This window comes from Vanacampus margaritifer, chromosome 7 (genome assembly GCF_051991255.1).
Source record: "Vanacampus margaritifer isolate UIUO_Vmar chromosome 7, RoL_Vmar_1.0, whole genome shotgun sequence".
NCBI lineage: Eukaryota > Metazoa > Chordata > Actinopteri > Syngnathiformes > Syngnathidae > Vanacampus > Vanacampus margaritifer.
The window spans coordinates 16149790-16168931 of NC_135438.1; the positions used below are offsets into that span (position 1 = coordinate 16149790).

The following is a 19142-nucleotide window of genomic DNA, read 5'->3' on the forward strand; positions in this document are numbered from 1 at the left end:
GTGTACTAATGCCAAGTACTGAAAGCAAACAGCATTTACAATAAATTAGCAGATTACATCGCTCGGCACCCATTGGGCACCCAGCGCCTCGCACCACCCTCACAAAGCTCCTGCCGCCTGTTATAGCATTGTTCGATATTGATGAGCTTGACCTTGAGGAAATCCTCCGCAGCGCCTGTCAGTCTGTCTTGACGGGAGTTGCCAAAGTAAACACGACTAATCAGCCAATAAATCACGCTCGGATGTACGCGACACCTCCCTGATGAGGAACAAGTTTATTGTGACCTAGTGGAGTTTTGCAACTACATGCACCACGATGACTGCTTGTTGAGAACACAGGCCACAGAATGTTGGGAGTAAAGCAGTTCTCCTCCCTGTGTCCGGTATTAGTCCCACAGGCTGCTTTCTTTGTGTAGGAACCCCCCACTGAGGGAGGCTTCACTTTCAAAGAATCAAAATTTGAAGTGAGAGAACCTGTTTTCATTGTTGCTTCTTTGTGTAATAAATATTTAGTGCACTGAGGGCAACTACCGCTTCAGATGTTTTACATATTAATGCATGAACTTTGCCCATCCATTATATTATGTACAACATTGTGTATAAGATAACCTACCGGTAATAAAATTAAAGCCTGGTAAAAGGCGACATTGAAAGAGTATTTTTCTAATTGTTTGGATACAAATAGTTGTGACTTGTGAGTCTAGTGTAGGCTTCTTGCCAACCATCAAGTGTGAAATTAAACAACAAACACATCTCTTAACTTCTTTTGATTTCTTCTATTATACAATATATCAGAGGTGGGCACTGGGCACTAACGTCTCTCCGTCGGCCCGGCAAACGCGAAGCCTTGAAATAATACACCGCTGTTAGCTAACAGTGGGGCTAATTTACATATTAGCTAATAGCCACACCCACACCAACTTTCTCCACCCATAACATGGCAGCTAAGATGGCCGAAACACTTTCAAGCCATAAGATCTGAATCACAATATGAAAATCTGAAAGGCAATCAGAGCTGAAACGTTTTATTAGCATTAGCATTAGCATTAGCTGACAGTGTTAGCCTCCGATAAGTGCCACATATTTGAGTTCTCATTTGTCTATGTGGTGGGGATGGTTTGTTTTTTGTGTTTGGTGAAGTGTCCACTGATGCGCCACAAATACATGCACGCACTTGACACATGTATTAGGCTACTGTAGCCATTTTAGAACAACGGAATTTCATTTTTGGGAATACAAATGAGGAGACGGCTTCAACTCTTTCTGTTTAAAAAAAAAAAATTCTTTGAGACTCAAAGCGTTGAGTAGTTGAGTATTTGCATGTGACTGCTTGTGAAAATAAATAAAAAATATATACATTTGGTTGGGGTTCAAAGGTGGGACTACTTGGACTCTGTCATACAAACTCGCCGACATTTCAGCCAAGAACACAATGGTTGTTGTGATGCATACAGTTCATTGTCCATTGTCAGAATCTCAAGCCTCACCCTGTGTTACCCACAACACGTCCCCTTGACTATTACTGGAAAAAACATTGATTGGACAACTCCTTTTGTTTTCAAATACATCCCAATAGCGAGTACTTTGTCTGGCTTAAGACCAGGTTTCTACGGTGATAGGAAACATGGTTAGAAGGTTAAAAATGTGAATTTTTTTTCTCATCTCCTTTTTTATTTCTCTCAAAAAATAATATATTTCACGTTATTCTCTTCTGTGCATTCAAGTTTAATTTAAATAGGTTTTTTTTCAATCAGCTGCTGTATTTAATAGCAACCCTGTTGTGACATAAAACATGTGTGCAATTTCTGCCCTGTCATTCTGTTGCAAGCAGTTTGGGTGGTGGGGGGCTTTTTGAAGCAACCAATGAAAGATTGGAATGACGAAATGTGATCAGTTGAATTTCCTGTCATTTGTGGCTTGTCCACCACTTGTAATCATTTCCTCTTGAAAAATAAGATTTCCCCTCAACAATATATTTAGGGTAGTGATCAGGCTTAGGGTTCATCTCTGCTGCATGTGTTTGGGATTTTCTTGGAGACACAGTGGATTATAGATACTGTATAAAGGGCTATGGGATTGTTGGGGGTGGAAAACAGCCAAATATGTCACAATGTGGAGCTTTAACTTTCAGGGATGAATTTGAAAAGTGAGCAGCAGGGGGATTCAAATAACTTTAAGAATAAATAATTATTGAGCCTGGAACTACTGAAAATATAACCACAGATAAGAGAAAGGAAAAAAAATCTTTAATGAGTATTATGAAATGGTTGCAACAAGGAAATCAACCTGTGGCATTCTTCCCATAAAATATGTCACGTGGCATTAATGTCAAGGCGAGAATGAGCGTACAGTACGTTAAACTGTCATTAGCATTCCTCCATCCCAGCCTCGCATCCACCTGCACTTTATAATAAGACTATCGCAACAACGCACCCAGCGAGAAAACTGTGATCAAATGGCATGCCTGGCTCATGTGCACACTTCCCTCTCTTTGTTAGCCCACAGCCTCACACACACGGAGCTCCGAGCTGCTTCCTGCCATGGATCCGAAGAGAAGTGTGTTTCTAATTATAAACCCGGCCCGAGGTTAAGCACACTCTCTGCAGGCCACCATAGCCACGAGGATTTATTGTACCAAGTTCCAAACTCCCACCAGAGACGCAAAGCTGCCCACTTTCTACTGGCCGTAAATCAAACAGTATGACTGGTAGCTGCACTTCTGTTTCAAACTCAGATGGATCCTGGATGAGAGTGGGGGGAATCGACATTTCACGGTGTCTTCTTCAAGTCACCTGAAATTCGTACTCATGCTCAGTAATTCATCTTATGTTTCCCAACATAAAAGTCGGGCCTTAACAAAGCACCTAAGGAGTTAGAAATATCTCTGTGCTGAAGAATAAAAAATCTAAAATATGGCTTCATATAGGATTTCAAAACAGGCCTTTACGGCCAGCCTGACATGAAGTTTGTGTCTCTTCAGTTAAGACACAGTGACAGTTTCATTTTAAACATTTTGCTGGTTGCAGCTTTAATATTTTAATTATGAAAATACAAAAATATATATTTTCTAGATATGACTTTTCTTTATAAATCGAAGTTGTGCAAAAAAAGGAAACATATTTACAATGTCGACTCTTTTTTTCTTTTCCTTTTTTTTTTTTTAAGAATATCTGCAATATACCCCTGTTTTGTCATTTATACAAATAACCTTTCATGAAGCCATGCTAAAAAATACAGTTGTAGTGAAAAACACAAAACTTGAAAACGGAAGGATCAAAGTTCAAAACAAAACATTTGGCTACAACTGTACAGAATTTGACAACAGATCATCACAACAATGACCGTTAAAAAGTCATAATTTAGACTTTTCTTTATGGATTTATGTCTTCTCTTCAACCTTAAGATGTACAGCACAATCTAGTGACAATTTTCACAATTCCAACAATTATTGCTGCCCACCAGACAGACATCCAGACGAACCTCTTGGTTATACATTAAAATCCTAACCCAGTGAATGCGGATTATTTCAAGGTGAGACAGACTATTGAAAACAAGAGGAAACGCTGTGCATACGGGAAAGTTTCCCTTTTGTGTAGTAAAGATTGAAAAAGTAATGACAAAAACAATATGGAATGCACCTTATAACAATGAAAAGGAACAACATGCTCTCCTGACAGATGTGTGATCGGTATGATCTGGCCTGACTGTACACTCCATCATAGCCTCACTGAAGCATTTACTGCCTGAGAGGTGATCTAAACATGATGGCATTTCGGAAGGTTTTTCTTGGGAAAACACCAGCAGCTGCCACACACACCAGCTCTTCATTCACCTTCATATAAACCGTATTGTTAATGGCTAATGAGTCAAAGAAAGGCAACAGTGCTGTTCATAAACACAGGAAATGGGGCTGAACATAAAAAGCAGAATCACCTGTGCAGCTATCGAGTCAAGTTCAATGCAATATTGTTGATCGGAGGAAGCTCGTCTCAGTTATTAACAATGAGCAAACAAACAGAGGTGGGTCTGCAGTCGCGGTGTTTATTCCGAACAAGACTGCAACAAGGAGCTGTGGGGCTTTCCTACATTGGAACACAGCTCTCCTGGGCCCTTCGAGAAAGAGCTGCCAGAGTCTACTTCAATACATGGTTTAGTAAGGAGGAGGGGAAAAAAAACTCCAGTCCGGGATCATTCTTTGTTCTTATTTTCAAATGCCCTGGGAGCCCATAGATGACGCTAGTCAACAACTTTCGAGTGGGATTGCAAGTGCACAATAAGTGAATGTTTATTCTTTGTCCAGGATGTTTGAGTGGATTTATAATTAACAGTACCGTAAATAGCAAGCCACAAGAGGTATGTTCCTGTGTAATGATACATACTGTACTGATATGCAGAGGGAAATTATTTGGATACATCTATGTACACAATATATTGTTTTATGAAGAATTAATATGATAACCTAAGGGGTAGGACTGGATACGTTTTTTCTCTTCTTTTGAACATATCAACTGTGCTGTTCTTTTTTCTTTAGTTTTTCTCTTTATGTTCAAATAAAACAATCAGTCACTCAAAAAGCGAAATAGAACTATACTATAATAGAATGACAATAATGGTTGTTATACGTGAAACGTGTGGCTAGAGAGTAATCCTAAATGCAACCTGAAATAAGTAAAGAGCAGGCATCTGATCTACGAATTGTATGCGTTACTTTACACTCTGCTGCTTGATGACCTTGCAGTCGGTGTAGAATAAATGACAAAGCTTTTAGCGCCATTTTGTGGATTATTTGGTGTATTACAACTATGATGTTATGCACAACGAAAACATCATTGTGTATTAGTCACCAATTTTATTTTGTCCACAATTGCTAAATAAAAATAATAATTCCGCCAATTAAAGTAACAAACATGTTTTCAACAAATGTGAAAACCCTTTTTCTGATACGATTGTCTTAAATTTTAAGGCAATTGTGTCGCTTGTCTCAAGATATATTCTGATTGGCTTGTATTCTGATTGGCTATTTGAAACAGGAGGCGTGTTTCCTGTATGTTGTGCCCTTGTTAAGCGTGGAATCCAAAAGTAGCGTTTCAAAAGGTAAACCGGTCACAGTCACTGATATTTTTTCCCATTAACGGTGATAAAACACAGCCTCCTAGTGTGATCCACTGATCACTGATCCATGAATTTTGTGTTTTTTTAAGGTTTTCGCAATATGGCTACTCGCTAGCTGCAAGTTGCGACCTGACAAGACGTGTGTCACTTTTGTAACTGTCCACTAATGTCATCGGGACTGTTCTATTGGTTTAACAGCAATTAAAAACACGGACGAATTTGAATTTTTTCTTCTGCAACAAACTAGTTTTTGGGGCAGGGGGTAGATTAGAGAATTAGAAAATGTATAACCATCTGCCAATCGCAATCTTTTTTTCTTCTTTTTTTTTTTTTTTTTTAATAAATACTGTTACTGATTTAGGTCCTGAAACCATTAAAGAGGAATATAAACCTAGTAGAGCTTTGAGGTCTGGAAGCTTGGCTAATTAGTGGAGGTCAGAGTTCAAAGCAAACATGGCGAGTGAAGCAGCATTTAGCTGTTATGGTGCACACAAAAATAATAAGATGTCAAGTCAGACACAAGTGTGGATGCTTTTACTGTATAAGTCAGGTTGAAAACAATGCTCTTTTTTGTATGTGACTGAGCTTTTTACAAGTATTTTAAGAATTATAAAAAAAAAAAAGTTTTGCACTGTATGTTGTTTTAGTAAGCTTTTATTTATGTACTTTCTTTTTAATTGTCTTAAGTTATTTTGTTTGAAAATGCTTTTAAATGTTGTACTTTGAATCATCAACCTTGTGTATGTAATGCATAATATAAATAAAGCTGCCTTGCCTTGCTACAGTATTGTATCGGCTTATTATGTTTGAAAGTGAATGTGACAGCTTTTAACATGTAAACTCAACTCAAATGTTGTTATTCTTCCAAAATGTCATCATTATTCTTACATTGTCAGAGAGGCACAGCATCTCTGTACTTTGTCTATTTGGCCATGGAGGAGGAGATTGAGAAGAACAAAGACCATCCTCAGCTTGCTCCAATCTACTTTCCTGCCGAGCTGCACAGATGCGAGGCCCTGGCGCGGGATCTCGAGTATTTCTATGGAGCCGACTGGCAGAGTCAGGTCTGCTGAAAAGTCCATCAAAGCTTTGCTAGTTGACATTATTTGATCTTCATCTGCCTGAATGTCTCCATCTGGCATAGATCAGCCTCTCTCCAGGCACCGAACCATATGTGGACCGCATTCACCAGGTGGGGGCACGGGACCCCGTGTTGTTGGTGGCCCACTCGTACACCCGCTATATGGGGGATCTTTCGGGTGGGCAGATCCCCAAGAAAGTGGCGCAGAGGGCACTTAAGCTCCCCTCAACTGGCCAGGGGGTCCACTTCTACCAGTTTGAGGGTATCCACAGTCACGGGGGCTTCAAGCAGCTTTACAGGAGCAGGATGAACGAGATCGAGCTGGACGTGGACGCCAAGCGGAAGATCGTGGCAGAGTCCAACGGGGCTTTTCGTTTCAACTTGATGGTGAGGGAGAGGTGAGATGATGCAATTCAGAAGAGAAAGTTGTAACACTGGTGTGAAAACAGGTGTTCACGGAGCTTGAAGACATTGGAAAGAGCATCCCAGAGGAAGCACAACAGGCAGCTTTCGGGCATGGTCATGCTGAAATCATGCAAGGAGGTGATATCAATAAGTGCCCGTACTATGCGGCTAAAATGGGTAAGATGGCGCACTGGTATGGAAGCCCATTTCCTTGTTCTCTTTCTCCATCCTTCTCATTCTTACATGTCTTGTTTACAGCTGTCAGTGGAAATCCTACGTATGCTTGCCAATTAGCCAAGTCGCTCCTACAACACTCCCGCTGTCAGCTGGCGCTGGCCACGTGGATCGCCCTCCTTGCCGGCTTCACAGCCTGGTACCTACTGTGAATATGGACACACTGTACAATATGTTGGGAGTTTACAACAATAAACACCTACGTACAGTTAATGAATAGAACAAACTGCCCCTGAATATTGACACCCTTCCTTTTATTTCTCACCCGTTTCCTCTCTTTGTATTATTGCTACAACGGGAAGGTGCAAACCTCCTCTTCCTTGACAAGGTGGCATTTTGTTTGTGGTTTATTAAGAGAAAAACAAGAGTACAGTACTGTAACGTGGCGCCTTAAAATGTTGTTTCCCAATGAGAACACCAGGAGTCGCTGTTTTTTCCACTGTAGCTTTCGGCCACATTTCTCACTGCTCAGTGTGGGACGGTCCTTACTTGCCGAGCAGGGTTTCGGTCAAATTCAACTGTCATGTTAAAAAAAAACTAAAAAAAACTGTACACATCTATTATATGACATGTGCAACATCTGAGCTGTTGACTTGTTCCAGTATGTAGCTATAAGGTCCACCAGAAAAGTTGCTGAAGTGTTTTGCATGTACGCTATAATAATAAAGAGAACCCTGTTTTGCTGAAATCTGAAAATAGAACACTTTTCCCTCGAATGACTGGATCCAAAGTGTAAATATTACATTGATCAGCCACACCCTGTGTACACTAAGGAACAATTGTGTCATACTGTTTTTCTACAAATATTTACAGTAATTATGACTTCACTACTGCATTAGCGTATGCACAGTACCGACATGCGCACAATATTTGGTTATGTCAACGCTAGTAAAATAGAAATCAGTCATAAACCAATAACCCCTGTAATAGTATTGGCTAACACAAGGGCTGTATTAAATATATTGTATTTATATGAATTCTGGTTAAATTGATCTCTGACAATGTCACTCAAAAGTGAACTTACTATCTTTTTAAAGGCAGAATATTCAATAGCTCTTGTATCGGATATCATTTCCATTTGTACCATTTGTCATTGTTGAGGTTTTACATTATGAGGAGACCCCAGGAAAAAAAATGTCTGCACTGGTAGAGACTAATGGAAGGGAACATAATTATGTGGTAGATTGGTGTGTTTTTTGACTGATCAGGTGATTGTACCCATACAGGTTAACAGCTGGTGTGTCAGTCCCTATAATGAATATACTGTATGCCTACTAATACACAAAAAATATTCACTATCTAAAAATGACCTAGTCATCACACCCAATTTAGTAATCACTATGAATGAGCAATCTTCTCAAGTGGAGAAGTATGCAGACATGTTAAAGGCCTCAAAATACAGAAAAACAAAAACGGGCATCTTTCACGTTTGAAAAGTAAATGAGTTATAAATCAAGATGATTTGAGAGGCTAACATGTAATTAATCTTAAATTGACTACTTGACTAGAATGACACAATTATTACTTGTGCAGCATGGATATTTTTTTAATATTTGTGTAACAACAAAAATTGTAAACAGGGCAAAATTTATCAGTAAAACAACAGCAGCTTATTGGATTTGTATGATTGTAGGTAAGATACAATTGCAGAAATGCCTTCCAGCAGGATTCTGTGAAATTAACAAAGATTGTTAAATTAATACTTCAATCAAAATGGACAATTTTTATTTTGAAATTTTGATACAGCGGTTATGGCACAGCCACTGCCCACATCTGTGTCAGCGGCTTGGAGAGTTTACATCCTTATTGCTTACCTTTGATAAATTCGCTTTTATATCAAAAAGCAATCATATGAATCCTAATATATTTTAATCCTAATTATTTTTTACTTTCAAATGCCAAAAATTCTTAGCATCGTCCATTATCTATATGACACGTGAAAAAAAAACTGTCACTTTAAACTTCCAAAAACCTTCTCAAAACGCTGTTTGTCCACCACATGTCCAAAACGTGTGGAGAAATACAAAGTCTGAGGAGTGCTGTACCGCTTCAGTTTCAATATGGTCTCATTTGAAGAGTCCCCGGTGTCCGCAACAGTCATAACATCCGACACAGGCATGTATATGTCATGGCGCCGACCCCAGAACGTCAGGTGGGATACTTTGAGCGTGTTGTGAGAAGAAGCCAGGTACATCATTCCCACAACCCTCCTGAAGAAGTGGCTAGCCGTGTATAACATCACACCAGCAAATAGAGCCATTCCTGTCGAGTATGTGACCAGAAAGAGGGGGGCATCGCCCATAAGATACAGAATGTACACAGGCGGAAGGATAATCACAGTGACCCCAGTTTGGAGTAATTTTAGCCTGGACACGGCTCTGAATAGCATCATGTGTGGAAATTTATAAATCATGTCATATTTCTGTGTGGACAAATCTGAGCATTTGACAGAGGCTGTAATTTGGGGAGTAAAGGGTCCACGGCAGCCTTGATTGAGGTTTAAGTGCTTGGTTGCAGAAGGCCGCACCCCAAAAGACAAAGAAGCTGTGAGCTGCTGGCATGATCCTCTTACGCAGAACAGGAGGTGGGACCTGAACCTGCCTGCTAATGCTGAATGGATCTGGTAAGTAAAACATAGCAATACAATATTAAATGCATCGTTTCATAATGAAGTAGTGCAGTAAGTAACACCACTGGAATCTAAAAATAAATAAATACTGATATCATAACATTAGACACAAGCCAGCAGCTGACTTTAAGAGACTCTAAATTCTACATCATTTCAGACTTGTGCTGCGATTAAATCGTTATTTTGCAAAGAAGACAGTTCCTCACCAAGCCAGCCATCAGGACTCACAGTAGCAGAATAAAGAAATACTGTCAAGGAATACTAGAAGTGCATTGCTGTCATTTCAGATGTCAAGCTAACTTGTGGTACAGGGGGCGAGACGACACCCGGAACCGGAAGTACTTCTACATCTTCCTTTATTGGACTTGAAAGCAGGTTATAAAGCAATGCAAAGACCAACTACCGCCATCTAGTGTTTAACATAACAACCAACACCAATTTTCGATAAATTATTTTTGTGTGTGTTTGTTTGTTTTGTTTTTTTAATCACACACACACACATCTACTAAACACACACAAACGTGGTCTCCCGGGCGGGAAGTGAACCCGCGCCGCCTGCACCGACGGCAAGCGACGATGCCAGGGAATAGCAACAAAGACAACTAGGAATCACTGGTATCTACTATTAGTGTTGAATGAATTCCTGAAGTAAAACACATCTGTTGTTGAAGACGGTAGACCTTTTGTACACAAATCATGATATTCCCGAAATTAACAGCCGTCTGGAGACAAAACAAAAACCGTGTGAGGTCAGCTATCGAGTTGCGGAAGTGACGCAACCCAGATACTGCGGTCGCACGTTGGGCCGCTGGGCGGAAGTCATTCGCCGAGCAGCGGATCGTAGCACCACTGTCTGTCACACGTCTTTGAACCGGAACCTCGGCTGCCATCTCTCAATCCAGCCGACCCGGCGGACGACATGCTGCAGGTGGGCGATGATGTGTCGCTCTACTCGGTCGTGTTCGTGGTGGTCCTGCTGGCCACTCGCAGCCCGATTTGGTCCGGCGTCCTCACCGGGTGCCTTTACCTCTTCCTGGCCGCGTTCCGCTTCCCGCAGCTGCCGGCCAGCCGAGCCCGACAAGTGCTTCATCCGTCCGGATCCGAGAAGGTGTCCGTGGTCGCTCATCGGGGAGGCGGACACGACGCACCGGAAAACACGATAGCGGCCATCCGGCTGGTAAGAGCGAAGAGGGGATTCGGTTCGGTTCGGTTTGGATGGGGACATATGTCACCTTGACGTACGCGTCATAAACACAGACACGGTTCAGGTTGTCATCATCTGACGTCCTCATTTGTAATATAGCATTTTTATTTGAGGCAGCTGCAGCTCTCAATTTATTTAATTATTTGTAACCAATCAAGTCCTAAATAAATAAATGGTTACGAAACCACTTGATGAGTGTATTGAGGTGGCTAGAAACAAATCAGACACTTATAAAATAAAATAATGGCTGCTGCTAAAAAAGTGTTGAATTCTTCGTATACACACATGAACAGCCAGTTTATCATCTACCGTGAGCAACTGGCAACTTCAGTCATCTCAACTTTTATTTGAGTTTCACAATAACAACATGTGTGATATAGTAAATCGTACCTTTAAAACCACAACTAATGTCGGACTCTAGGTAGAACCCATTCTGAGGATCCTGTTTTGAAGAAAGACAGTGACATATGCAAATCATTCAGTACAGTTAAATTATTTTTTTATTATCTGTGATATCATATCATCATTGCAGTGAGGTCCACTTCTTCTTTAGCCAAACACTCTTGTTAGATTATAATTGAAAACTAGAGTAATGCATAATAATTTACAAAATGATCATTAAAAAAATGTTGTAAATTATGCGGAATTGATTTTGTTGATGAATCACCAGGCCAGCAAGAACGGCGCCTCCGGAGTTGAACTGGACCTGGAGTTCTCTGCAGACGGGGTCCCGATCTTGATGCATGACGAGAGCGTGGATCGGACAACAAATGGATCAGGCCCCCTCGGTCAATTGAGATTTGCTGACTTGGCTAAATTAGACGCAGCTGCAAAACATCGACTCGGGTAAAATAGAGACATGAAGTCACAATAACAATACTTTATTGTTTTAATGCCATATGTACAATACCTCGTATGCGCTTATTATTTTTTATAACAAACTTAGCCACAAATGCTAAGCGAAAAACGAAAAGCACTCTGCCATTTGCTAATGTCTTCCATTTTCAGGGACAAGTTTGCTGGCGAGAAGATCCCGACACTTGAGCAGGCAGCGGAGGAATGCGTCAAACTGCAGCTGACCATCTACTTTGATGTGAAAGGTCATCCAGATGAGGTGATGTCCAACATGACGACCGATTGCACGTTCACAAGGTCCTTCAACAAACCCCCCCCCCCCCCGTATCAGTAAGAATGTAAAGTAGCAGTGGTTGTTTTTGTAGACGTCAAGATTGATTGATTGAACATATAAACATGAGAAAAAAGAAAAACTAATTGAAAGAAAGAAAAAGGACCATCAATCGTTGTCATAATTCAGCACAGTTTACATGTTCTAGATTTCAGGAGTGTTTGGACGTGCGGATTTAAAAAAAAAATCACAAACTCTCACGTACGCTGGAAATATGTGATATATAAATAACGATGTGGCGTCTTCCTCTGGCAGGCAGCTGCGGCGCTCTCAGCTCTCTACAAGAAGCATCCAGCCTTGTATAACAGCAGCATGGTCTGCTCCTTTGAGCCCAAGGTCATCTACAAGGTCAGAGGGCATGAAAACGTACCTTGGGGTACTCCTTGATTTTTTTTGATTTTTCTCTTCTATGTTATACAATACAGAACTATGCGATGCCTATTGATGTTTGTCAAATGTTGTCTTTGCACAGATGAGGCAGACTGACCCACAGGTGGTCACGGCGCTGACCCACAGGCCCTGGAGCTTGAGCCGCTTTGGCGACGGCTCGCCACGTTACCCGTCGCCGTGGAAACACCACTGGCTGACATTAATGGATATCATGTTGGATTGGGCCCACCATCACGTTTTGTGGAAGCTCTGCGGCATTTCCGCCTTCTTGGTGCAAAAGAACTTTGTCTCACAGTGAGTTTGTTTGGCCGAGACGCCAACGTAAGTCATACCTATGATTCCAGTGTATAAATTATTATTTTTTTCTCAGGGACTATGTGCAGTATTGGAGCCAGAGGGGGGTGGAGGTGGTTGCCTGGACGGTGAACAACGGCGTGGAGAAGCAACACTACCGGGAACTCCTGAAAGTCAGCTACATCACAGACAGCCTTGTGGAGGACTGTGACCCTCACTACTGACACTCCCCAACATGCAGTGACAGAAAATCATTCTTTTAGATGAACACGTGTATATGTGAAGTTTGTGCGCTACTCACAAAAAGTTACGGCTACGGTATTGTGCTGAACTGAAACGGGTCAACTCAATTTGACCTTTATCGTGTTTTGAGTACTTTTTGTTAGGGATGGGGGCGTACCGATACCAGGAATTATTTTTAAGGCGTCTGTACTTGCAACGGTGTTCTTCTTCTGTTCATTTTTCGTCTTCTACACTCCTGCAACAGCGGCGGCCAAAGAGATAGCAATAGAAAAAGAATGTCTTCCGGGTAAATGCAAAACATGCTCAATAGATGCAAATTACAGTCGTATTTTATTTCCTGAATTGTTTTAAGTTATAATAGAAGTTTATCCAAAAAATGCACAAACGCACAATAATATTTACAAATAGTAAGTCATGATAAATGCATACACAACTAGGGGTGGAAATCTTTGAATGTCTCACGATTCAATTCAAATTTTTGGGTCTGCGATTCGATTCAGAATCGATTTTCGATTAAGAACTATTTTTGCTTGATTTGATTTGACAATGATTTTTGCTTCAATCTATAGATGTGCAAGGAATTGTAATGATCTATTCCAGTCTGACTCGCTAATGCTAATTAGCGCGCTACTCGCGGCACTTTTATCACTCAAAAAAACAACTTTTATTGGAAAAACTTGATTTTTCCTTCTCTCTAATGTGGCTACAATTTAACAGTGTATTAGACTGCGTGGAACCACACTGCCCTTAAGTGGCCAAATCGGGTACAACATGAACAGCGCTCAAAATGAAGGCACACGCAGACTAAGGCAAAACAGTATAAAATAATTTAAATAAAATCGTTTTGGGGACATTTAAAATTGATTCTGAATCGTACTAAATGAGAATCACGATTCTTATGAGAATCGATTTTTTTTGGCACACCCCTGTACACAACATCAACAAACTCGTGAAAATCGAGGATACATTTATGGATCTGAAAAACATGTGAAAATAAGATATCTTTATGGCGCTCAAAAATGTGAAAATCAGATATATTTGTGTGAATAATTGAGACAAATCTCTCCAAATATAATGGTTCTAGTCCATTATAGGTTCATCCTGAAATTTCGCTGGAAAGCCAAATAAACCGTAACTTTTTGTAAGTAGCATTATGACCATAGGCAGGTCATACCAATCAAACTGGGTGACATCATTTGTCATGAGGATGCAGGAAGAAGCCTGTGAAGGTCCGTCACGTCACACTCCCTCCTGAAGACAACAGTACCTCCCATCAGTAGCAATAAAGGCGGCTAAATGTCCACAATGACACAACTGGTCAAATCACATGAAAACATACCAATGTTTTATTAAGATGGCTACAATTTTTTGACTCTTGATACCAACAGGAAAAAAATTGAGTGTGTGAGAATACATTTTCCATTGTTTACATGTCAGTTTAATATGGACGTCACCTCACTCAGGATGTTATTCAATTCCAATCAATCATGCAGCTACACAGTTTAATTGTTGATTGTTCTATAATCTCCGATGATAAACCGATACAGTACTCGTTCTTGGTCTATGGACTCAGTTGAGCGAACCATGTAGTGAGAGATAAGCAGATGTAGTGGTGATATCAGATAAGCCTGTCTGAGCCACTTCTTGATCACGGTGCTCTTGAGCATCAACCCACAGATGACCCCCGTTTCCTCCACTTAAACTCCAAGGGGAAATTAAATGTACTTTAATGCCATGGTGGAAGACCAATGATTGCATGTATATAAATAAATGGTATAATATCCCTTCGTGTGATGTCATTAATATATAGTTCAGATGTAAATTTTATACCGTACATCTAAATGTTTCCAGTCTTGAGCATCTTAACTCAATGTGATCTACAGTTTATCTTCTGCGCAATGCATTAATGGGTCAAAGGTAAATTCCACCACCCACCCCCAACAACCCAAAAAAATAGAGGGCGTGACGTCACGGAGGGATTGCCCAGTAGCCTCTACGCCGGAAATGTGCTAACCTAACCCCCCACATACACACACAAAACGAGCACTTTATTTGTATTTGGGGAAAAAGAGCATAACTATAATCTGTCGTCTGTACAGTAGTACAAGTAATGTAGCAAAACATCTTACTGACTAAAACATTAACATAATAGATTTAAATTTATGGATCACTAGTAATTTTTTTCACAGCACGGATATGATACATATTAAATTATATATGCATCAATTTTAAATACTGCTTGTAATTTATAGCATCATTAAAAATCAGCTATGTAGCTAACACAATATTTAAAGTATTTTGCATCCACTTATACTTCATTTGTGTGTTCAAATATTTCAATATGCTGAAGTGAATTTCGATGTAATGTTTTTTTAGAGCATATTGGAGGGGTAAAACTATATTTACAGTGTGATATCACAATTTATTAGTTTAATTTGTTCCATGTCCTTGTTACTCAAACATTATGTCCATTTTCTCAACTGAAATGAATTGAAAAGCCGTCTATTACAGCCCCCCAAAACACTTAAACAATTTTTTTTATGTGTTTAATAATAATAAAAAAAAAATGCTTATGCATGCACAAAGAGAATGTAACGAAATAAACTATTTAGTGTAGCCATATGTTGTACTGTTCTGCATTGCACTGTACTGGTGTTTTTTGTAGGTATACATAAGTTATGTATAGTGTTACTGGTATCGGCACTACATTAAAACAGTGATATCGGTATCGGTGAGTACTAACAAGTAACATGCCGATGCCATTAATTCTGACGCTAATATAGGACTTTGGATGCAGCATCTTACCCTTTAAATAGAATAGAAGTGCTGCGCAATCAGCAATTATTTTGAGTCCGTGTGGACAGCAACACATTCATCTTATTATATTACTTGTGTGAGTAATTAACAATATTAGCATCATAAATATGTCACTCCTAAACACGATCAACCAGTAATAATAAATGGGACTGGTAATTTGACTAGTTGGATCGGTGTCAAACTATTTTGGAAATCACCAACCGGAAGTGATTGACATCACACCGACCGACTTGACGCGAGGGGAAATAGATCGTATTCCGTCGTGCAGTGGTGGAAAACAAATTGAGTTGTGTCCTTGTGTCCAGTAGTCACAGAGCGGCGGTACCGCAGCCGGCTGCTCTATCGGAACGCGAGAGGCCGAGTGTCCGCTCCGTGAGTCACTGTCCTCGGACACCAAGAAGCGCGGTGTGCCCCCGTGTGTGTTTGTCTGTGTGTGAGTGCACGTGGAGCAGCTTTCTCCTTGGATGACCTACACGCCGCAGGCAGAACACCTTGCCGCGGGTTCGGAGTAGCGGCAGGGTCCTAGTTCACAGTTCCACGCACTTCGCGCCGACTTGCGGAGCGGCTGACCCAGGTTACGTCTCCACCGCGAGCGGAGCAGAGAGGAGGGGGCCAGGGGGTGGCGGGGGAAGTTCCGAGTGGACACCTTTCCAAGAGGACACTCGGACCAGGGTGTCGTCCCATGATGTACACCATCACCAGAGGGCCCAGCAAACTCGTCACACAACGGAGGACGACAGGTGAGCGTTACCTAAAGTGTGATGCAATGTAGCGTCACGTTACGTTGGCAATGCAACTTGTGCTTCTTCTCTCGTCCAATTTACTGAAGGCCCCACGCAACAGATTGAGAGTAAATTCGCCGAGTTGAAACTCAAGCCGACGACGTGGCTCACGTCAAAGTAAGTTTTTTTTGTCGTAGGCTGTGTGCGAGAGAAACTGCGCCACTTGTTTGTAATTGTGCCGAATAGCAGCCGTTGTTAATGGTACGTCCGGGGTCTGTCACCCGAGACGTCCGGTACCTGGCCAACACGGTGTTTACATCAGGAGGCTACTATTTATTACTTAAATGACCCTTGCCCTTTGCAGTGTACAATTTTCCTTCTAACCTATATATGAATGTAAATCTATTTAAAGGGGAAGTCAAGTCAAAGCATTTCTTTACAATCATATTGTATGTGCCCCACTTAAGCAGTAAAATCCACACATTTTTATTCATCTCTGGGGGCGGCCTTTTTGCTACTTGTTGTCGACTGAAAATGACATCACAGGCTGTGTCCAAATTCATAGGCTAGATATTCCAAATATCAACTAAGTGAAAATTGGTAATTCCCCGAGACACACTTTGAGATCTCAAATTTAACAATGAAAACAATAGTAAATTTTGTATAATGAACCTTTACTAACTTTCTCCTCAAGTGAATGAATTGCACTACAACAAACTGGATGTGCCACCATAACTGTCTGAATTTAACTTCCTAACTATAACCTGTGTCCCCTGTTCTCGACTCAACCCTCAGCGCTCCGCCTCCAAAGATCGTGTTCAACCGCCTCAATGGGAAGCGTTTCCACGTCGCGTCCGCGCACAAGGTCGACAGCCCGGCAGAGGGATTCACTCCTGCACATGAGGAGAATGTCAACTTTGTATCTGAAGGTGAGTGACAGCGATGTGCATGATAGTGTGAATTGTTGGTATAAAAAAAATAAAACGTCAAATGTACAAAATATTTCAAAATTGAAACTTATTTTTAATATCACTGGCGTGGGGCCAAAACCACTTGTGTGTGTGTGTGTCAGTTTTCACATTTTGGACCAATTTTAAGTGTTGAAAATGGCTAGCTCTCTTCTCTTGAGCGCTACATTAAAGGTATGCACATTAGTGTATGTCTTAAGACAGCATTCAGTTTAAGTTACTCCGACATGGGATATAAAGCAGCTCATCAGATGACTCGTTCACTAATACTCACTGGGAAAGAGTTCAATCTGCCAGCCGAAAGCCTGCTTACTATTGAGTCAGTAATTTAAAAGATTATGCAATCTGTGACACGAGAAACAGGAAGGAGACGAGACGGAACAACCAGTGTTGATTTCAGATGAATCTGCAGCCACATTAAAGGAATGCTAATCTCTGCAGTCAGCCAGTAGAGAGGGCAAAAATAAAGTTAATTATTTAAGCTAAGCCCGTGTGTGCAAGCATGGGCCAGTATTTTTGCAGCCTTGTGGAAATTAGTAACTTGGAGGAGGTGTTTGTGTTTTTTGTTGGGACACTAGACCACCATTGGCTAACTTGGGTTGCTTGCTAGGGTTGTGTGATACGAGCCAATACCAAGAACCAGGCCAATATATATACTGAGAGTTTTCAAGGTTGATCCATCATGAAATCATCACGACCAGAATCAGAGTTTATCTCAGCACTAGTCTAAACTACAACATTCTCAAAGTAAGCACTGTCAAAAGGTGAGCAATATTCTACAGCCCAAAGTGTGATCAAGTGGACTGTTGTCTTCATTAAAGTGTATGAAAAGCACTTGGCAGACATCCGGCTTGCTTGTTGTTAGTCTTTGGCTGAAGGTTGAACGCTCTCATGCAGCCAAAACCTTGAAGCTTATCTGCATGTGAAAACTTTCACTGGCAGCTGACAGCGATCCACTGTCGTCACCTGGGAAAGGGACCACGCTAGAAGGCGGCATCATTGTAATTTTCCTGTCGAACCAGTATGTATTTTCATAATGATGTGCTGTGTTTGCACCAGCATGGCGGGAGGTGGAGCAGAAGCTGGGAGACGGCGACGACAGGGAATCGACGGGCAGCCCAGGGCCCGTTCAGTACACAGAGAAGACCCCCAATGTTGTCATGAAGAGTAAGCATCCATTCAGTCGAACACAGTGATTCGTAATCTGGGTTCAATTGAACTCCAGGGGTTCAGTGAGTCAGTCTAGTTTACATGTTGCAAAATGTCGTCATTTTTCTTTGCTTTCATTTTTCTCCGCAGATTTTGTTCCCATCGACTTGGAAGAGTGGTGGGCTCAGCGCTTCCTTGCAAATATCGCAGACCTGTCATGATGGCTTGAAGGATTTCAAACGCGACAGGATGCAGTGTGCCGATGCCCCACCAGCGGAGGTTCTACAAAGGTCGATAGGAGAGTCACGTCGGGCTTCAGGATGCTCCGTGTGAAGCATCGTTCGTCGTTTGGAGCTTGATGTGAAATCTGAAGCTTTTTATGCTGCTTTAAGAACTTGAGCGCACCAAACAGCCAAGATAGAATGTTGTGTTGCTGCGATAAAGGCTGCCCTCAATACTTGAATGACACATTTGATCGAAGCTTTTTCTTGTTCATAAAGAGCTTCCCTCGTTCCTCAAGTGTGCGGTGCTGTATAAACCCAATGGCTCATCTTTGGATCTGAATCTACCGAAGAGCACAAGTAAAATGATTTTCAAAACAAGTTTAATTTGTGTAACTTTTTTTATGTAGGGATGTGGAAACATGTTTCAGCACATTTCATTCAGCGCTGTGCAAAAATGATAAATAAAAATTCCAAGCCCACATCG

At 41.1% G+C, this 19142-nt stretch overlaps 4 protein-coding genes across 4 annotated transcripts in view; 3 read left to right on the forward strand and 1 right to left on the reverse strand.

Moving 5' to 3' along the window:
- Positions 1–7520, forward strand: part of hmox2a (heme oxygenase 2a) — a 28708-nt gene extending 21188 nt beyond the window's left edge. Inside the window, exons 4-7 of the mRNA XM_077570116.1 lie at positions 6009–6176; positions 6257–6580; positions 6643–6775; positions 6857–7520. Of these exons, the coding sequence (XP_077426242.1) occupies positions 6009–6176; positions 6257–6580; positions 6643–6775; positions 6857–6984 (753 nt within the window). The 3' untranslated portion in view covers positions 6985–7520. The remainder of the gene's footprint in view (positions 1–6008; positions 6177–6256; positions 6581–6642; positions 6776–6856) is intronic.
- Positions 7521–8540: 1020 nt separating this feature from the next.
- Positions 8541–10103, reverse strand: tmem186 (transmembrane protein 186). Its single transcript, XM_077571117.1, has 2 exons — positions 9668–10103; positions 8541–9452 (listed from the first exon to the last, which is right to left on the reverse strand). Exons 1-2 carry the CDS (start codon positions 9677–9679, stop codon positions 8784–8786), a joined length of 681 nt encoding a protein of 226 aa, XP_077427243.1. The 5' UTR covers positions 9680–10103; the 3' UTR covers positions 8541–8783.
- Positions 10104–10231: 128 nt separating this feature from the next.
- gde1 (glycerophosphodiester phosphodiesterase 1) lies at positions 10232–14562 on the forward strand. Its single transcript, XM_077571116.1, has 6 exons — positions 10232–10638; positions 11336–11511; positions 11674–11779; positions 12107–12199; positions 12324–12535; positions 12612–14562. The coding sequence occupies exons 1-6, from the start codon at positions 10381–10383 to the stop codon at positions 12757–12759; spliced, it is 993 nt and encodes a 330-aa protein (XP_077427242.1). The 5' UTR covers positions 10232–10380; the 3' UTR covers positions 12760–14562.
- Positions 14563–15787: 1225 nt separating this feature from the next.
- Positions 15788–19036, forward strand: mcrip2 (MAPK regulated corepressor interacting protein 2). The gene is made up of 5 exons (XM_077571043.1): positions 15788–16335; positions 16425–16494; positions 17113–17246; positions 18345–18452; positions 18585–19036. Exons 1-5 carry the CDS (start codon positions 16278–16280, stop codon positions 18653–18655), a joined length of 441 nt encoding a protein of 146 aa, XP_077427169.1. The 5' UTR covers positions 15788–16277; the 3' UTR covers positions 18656–19036.
- Positions 19037–19142: the final 106 nt, after the last annotated feature.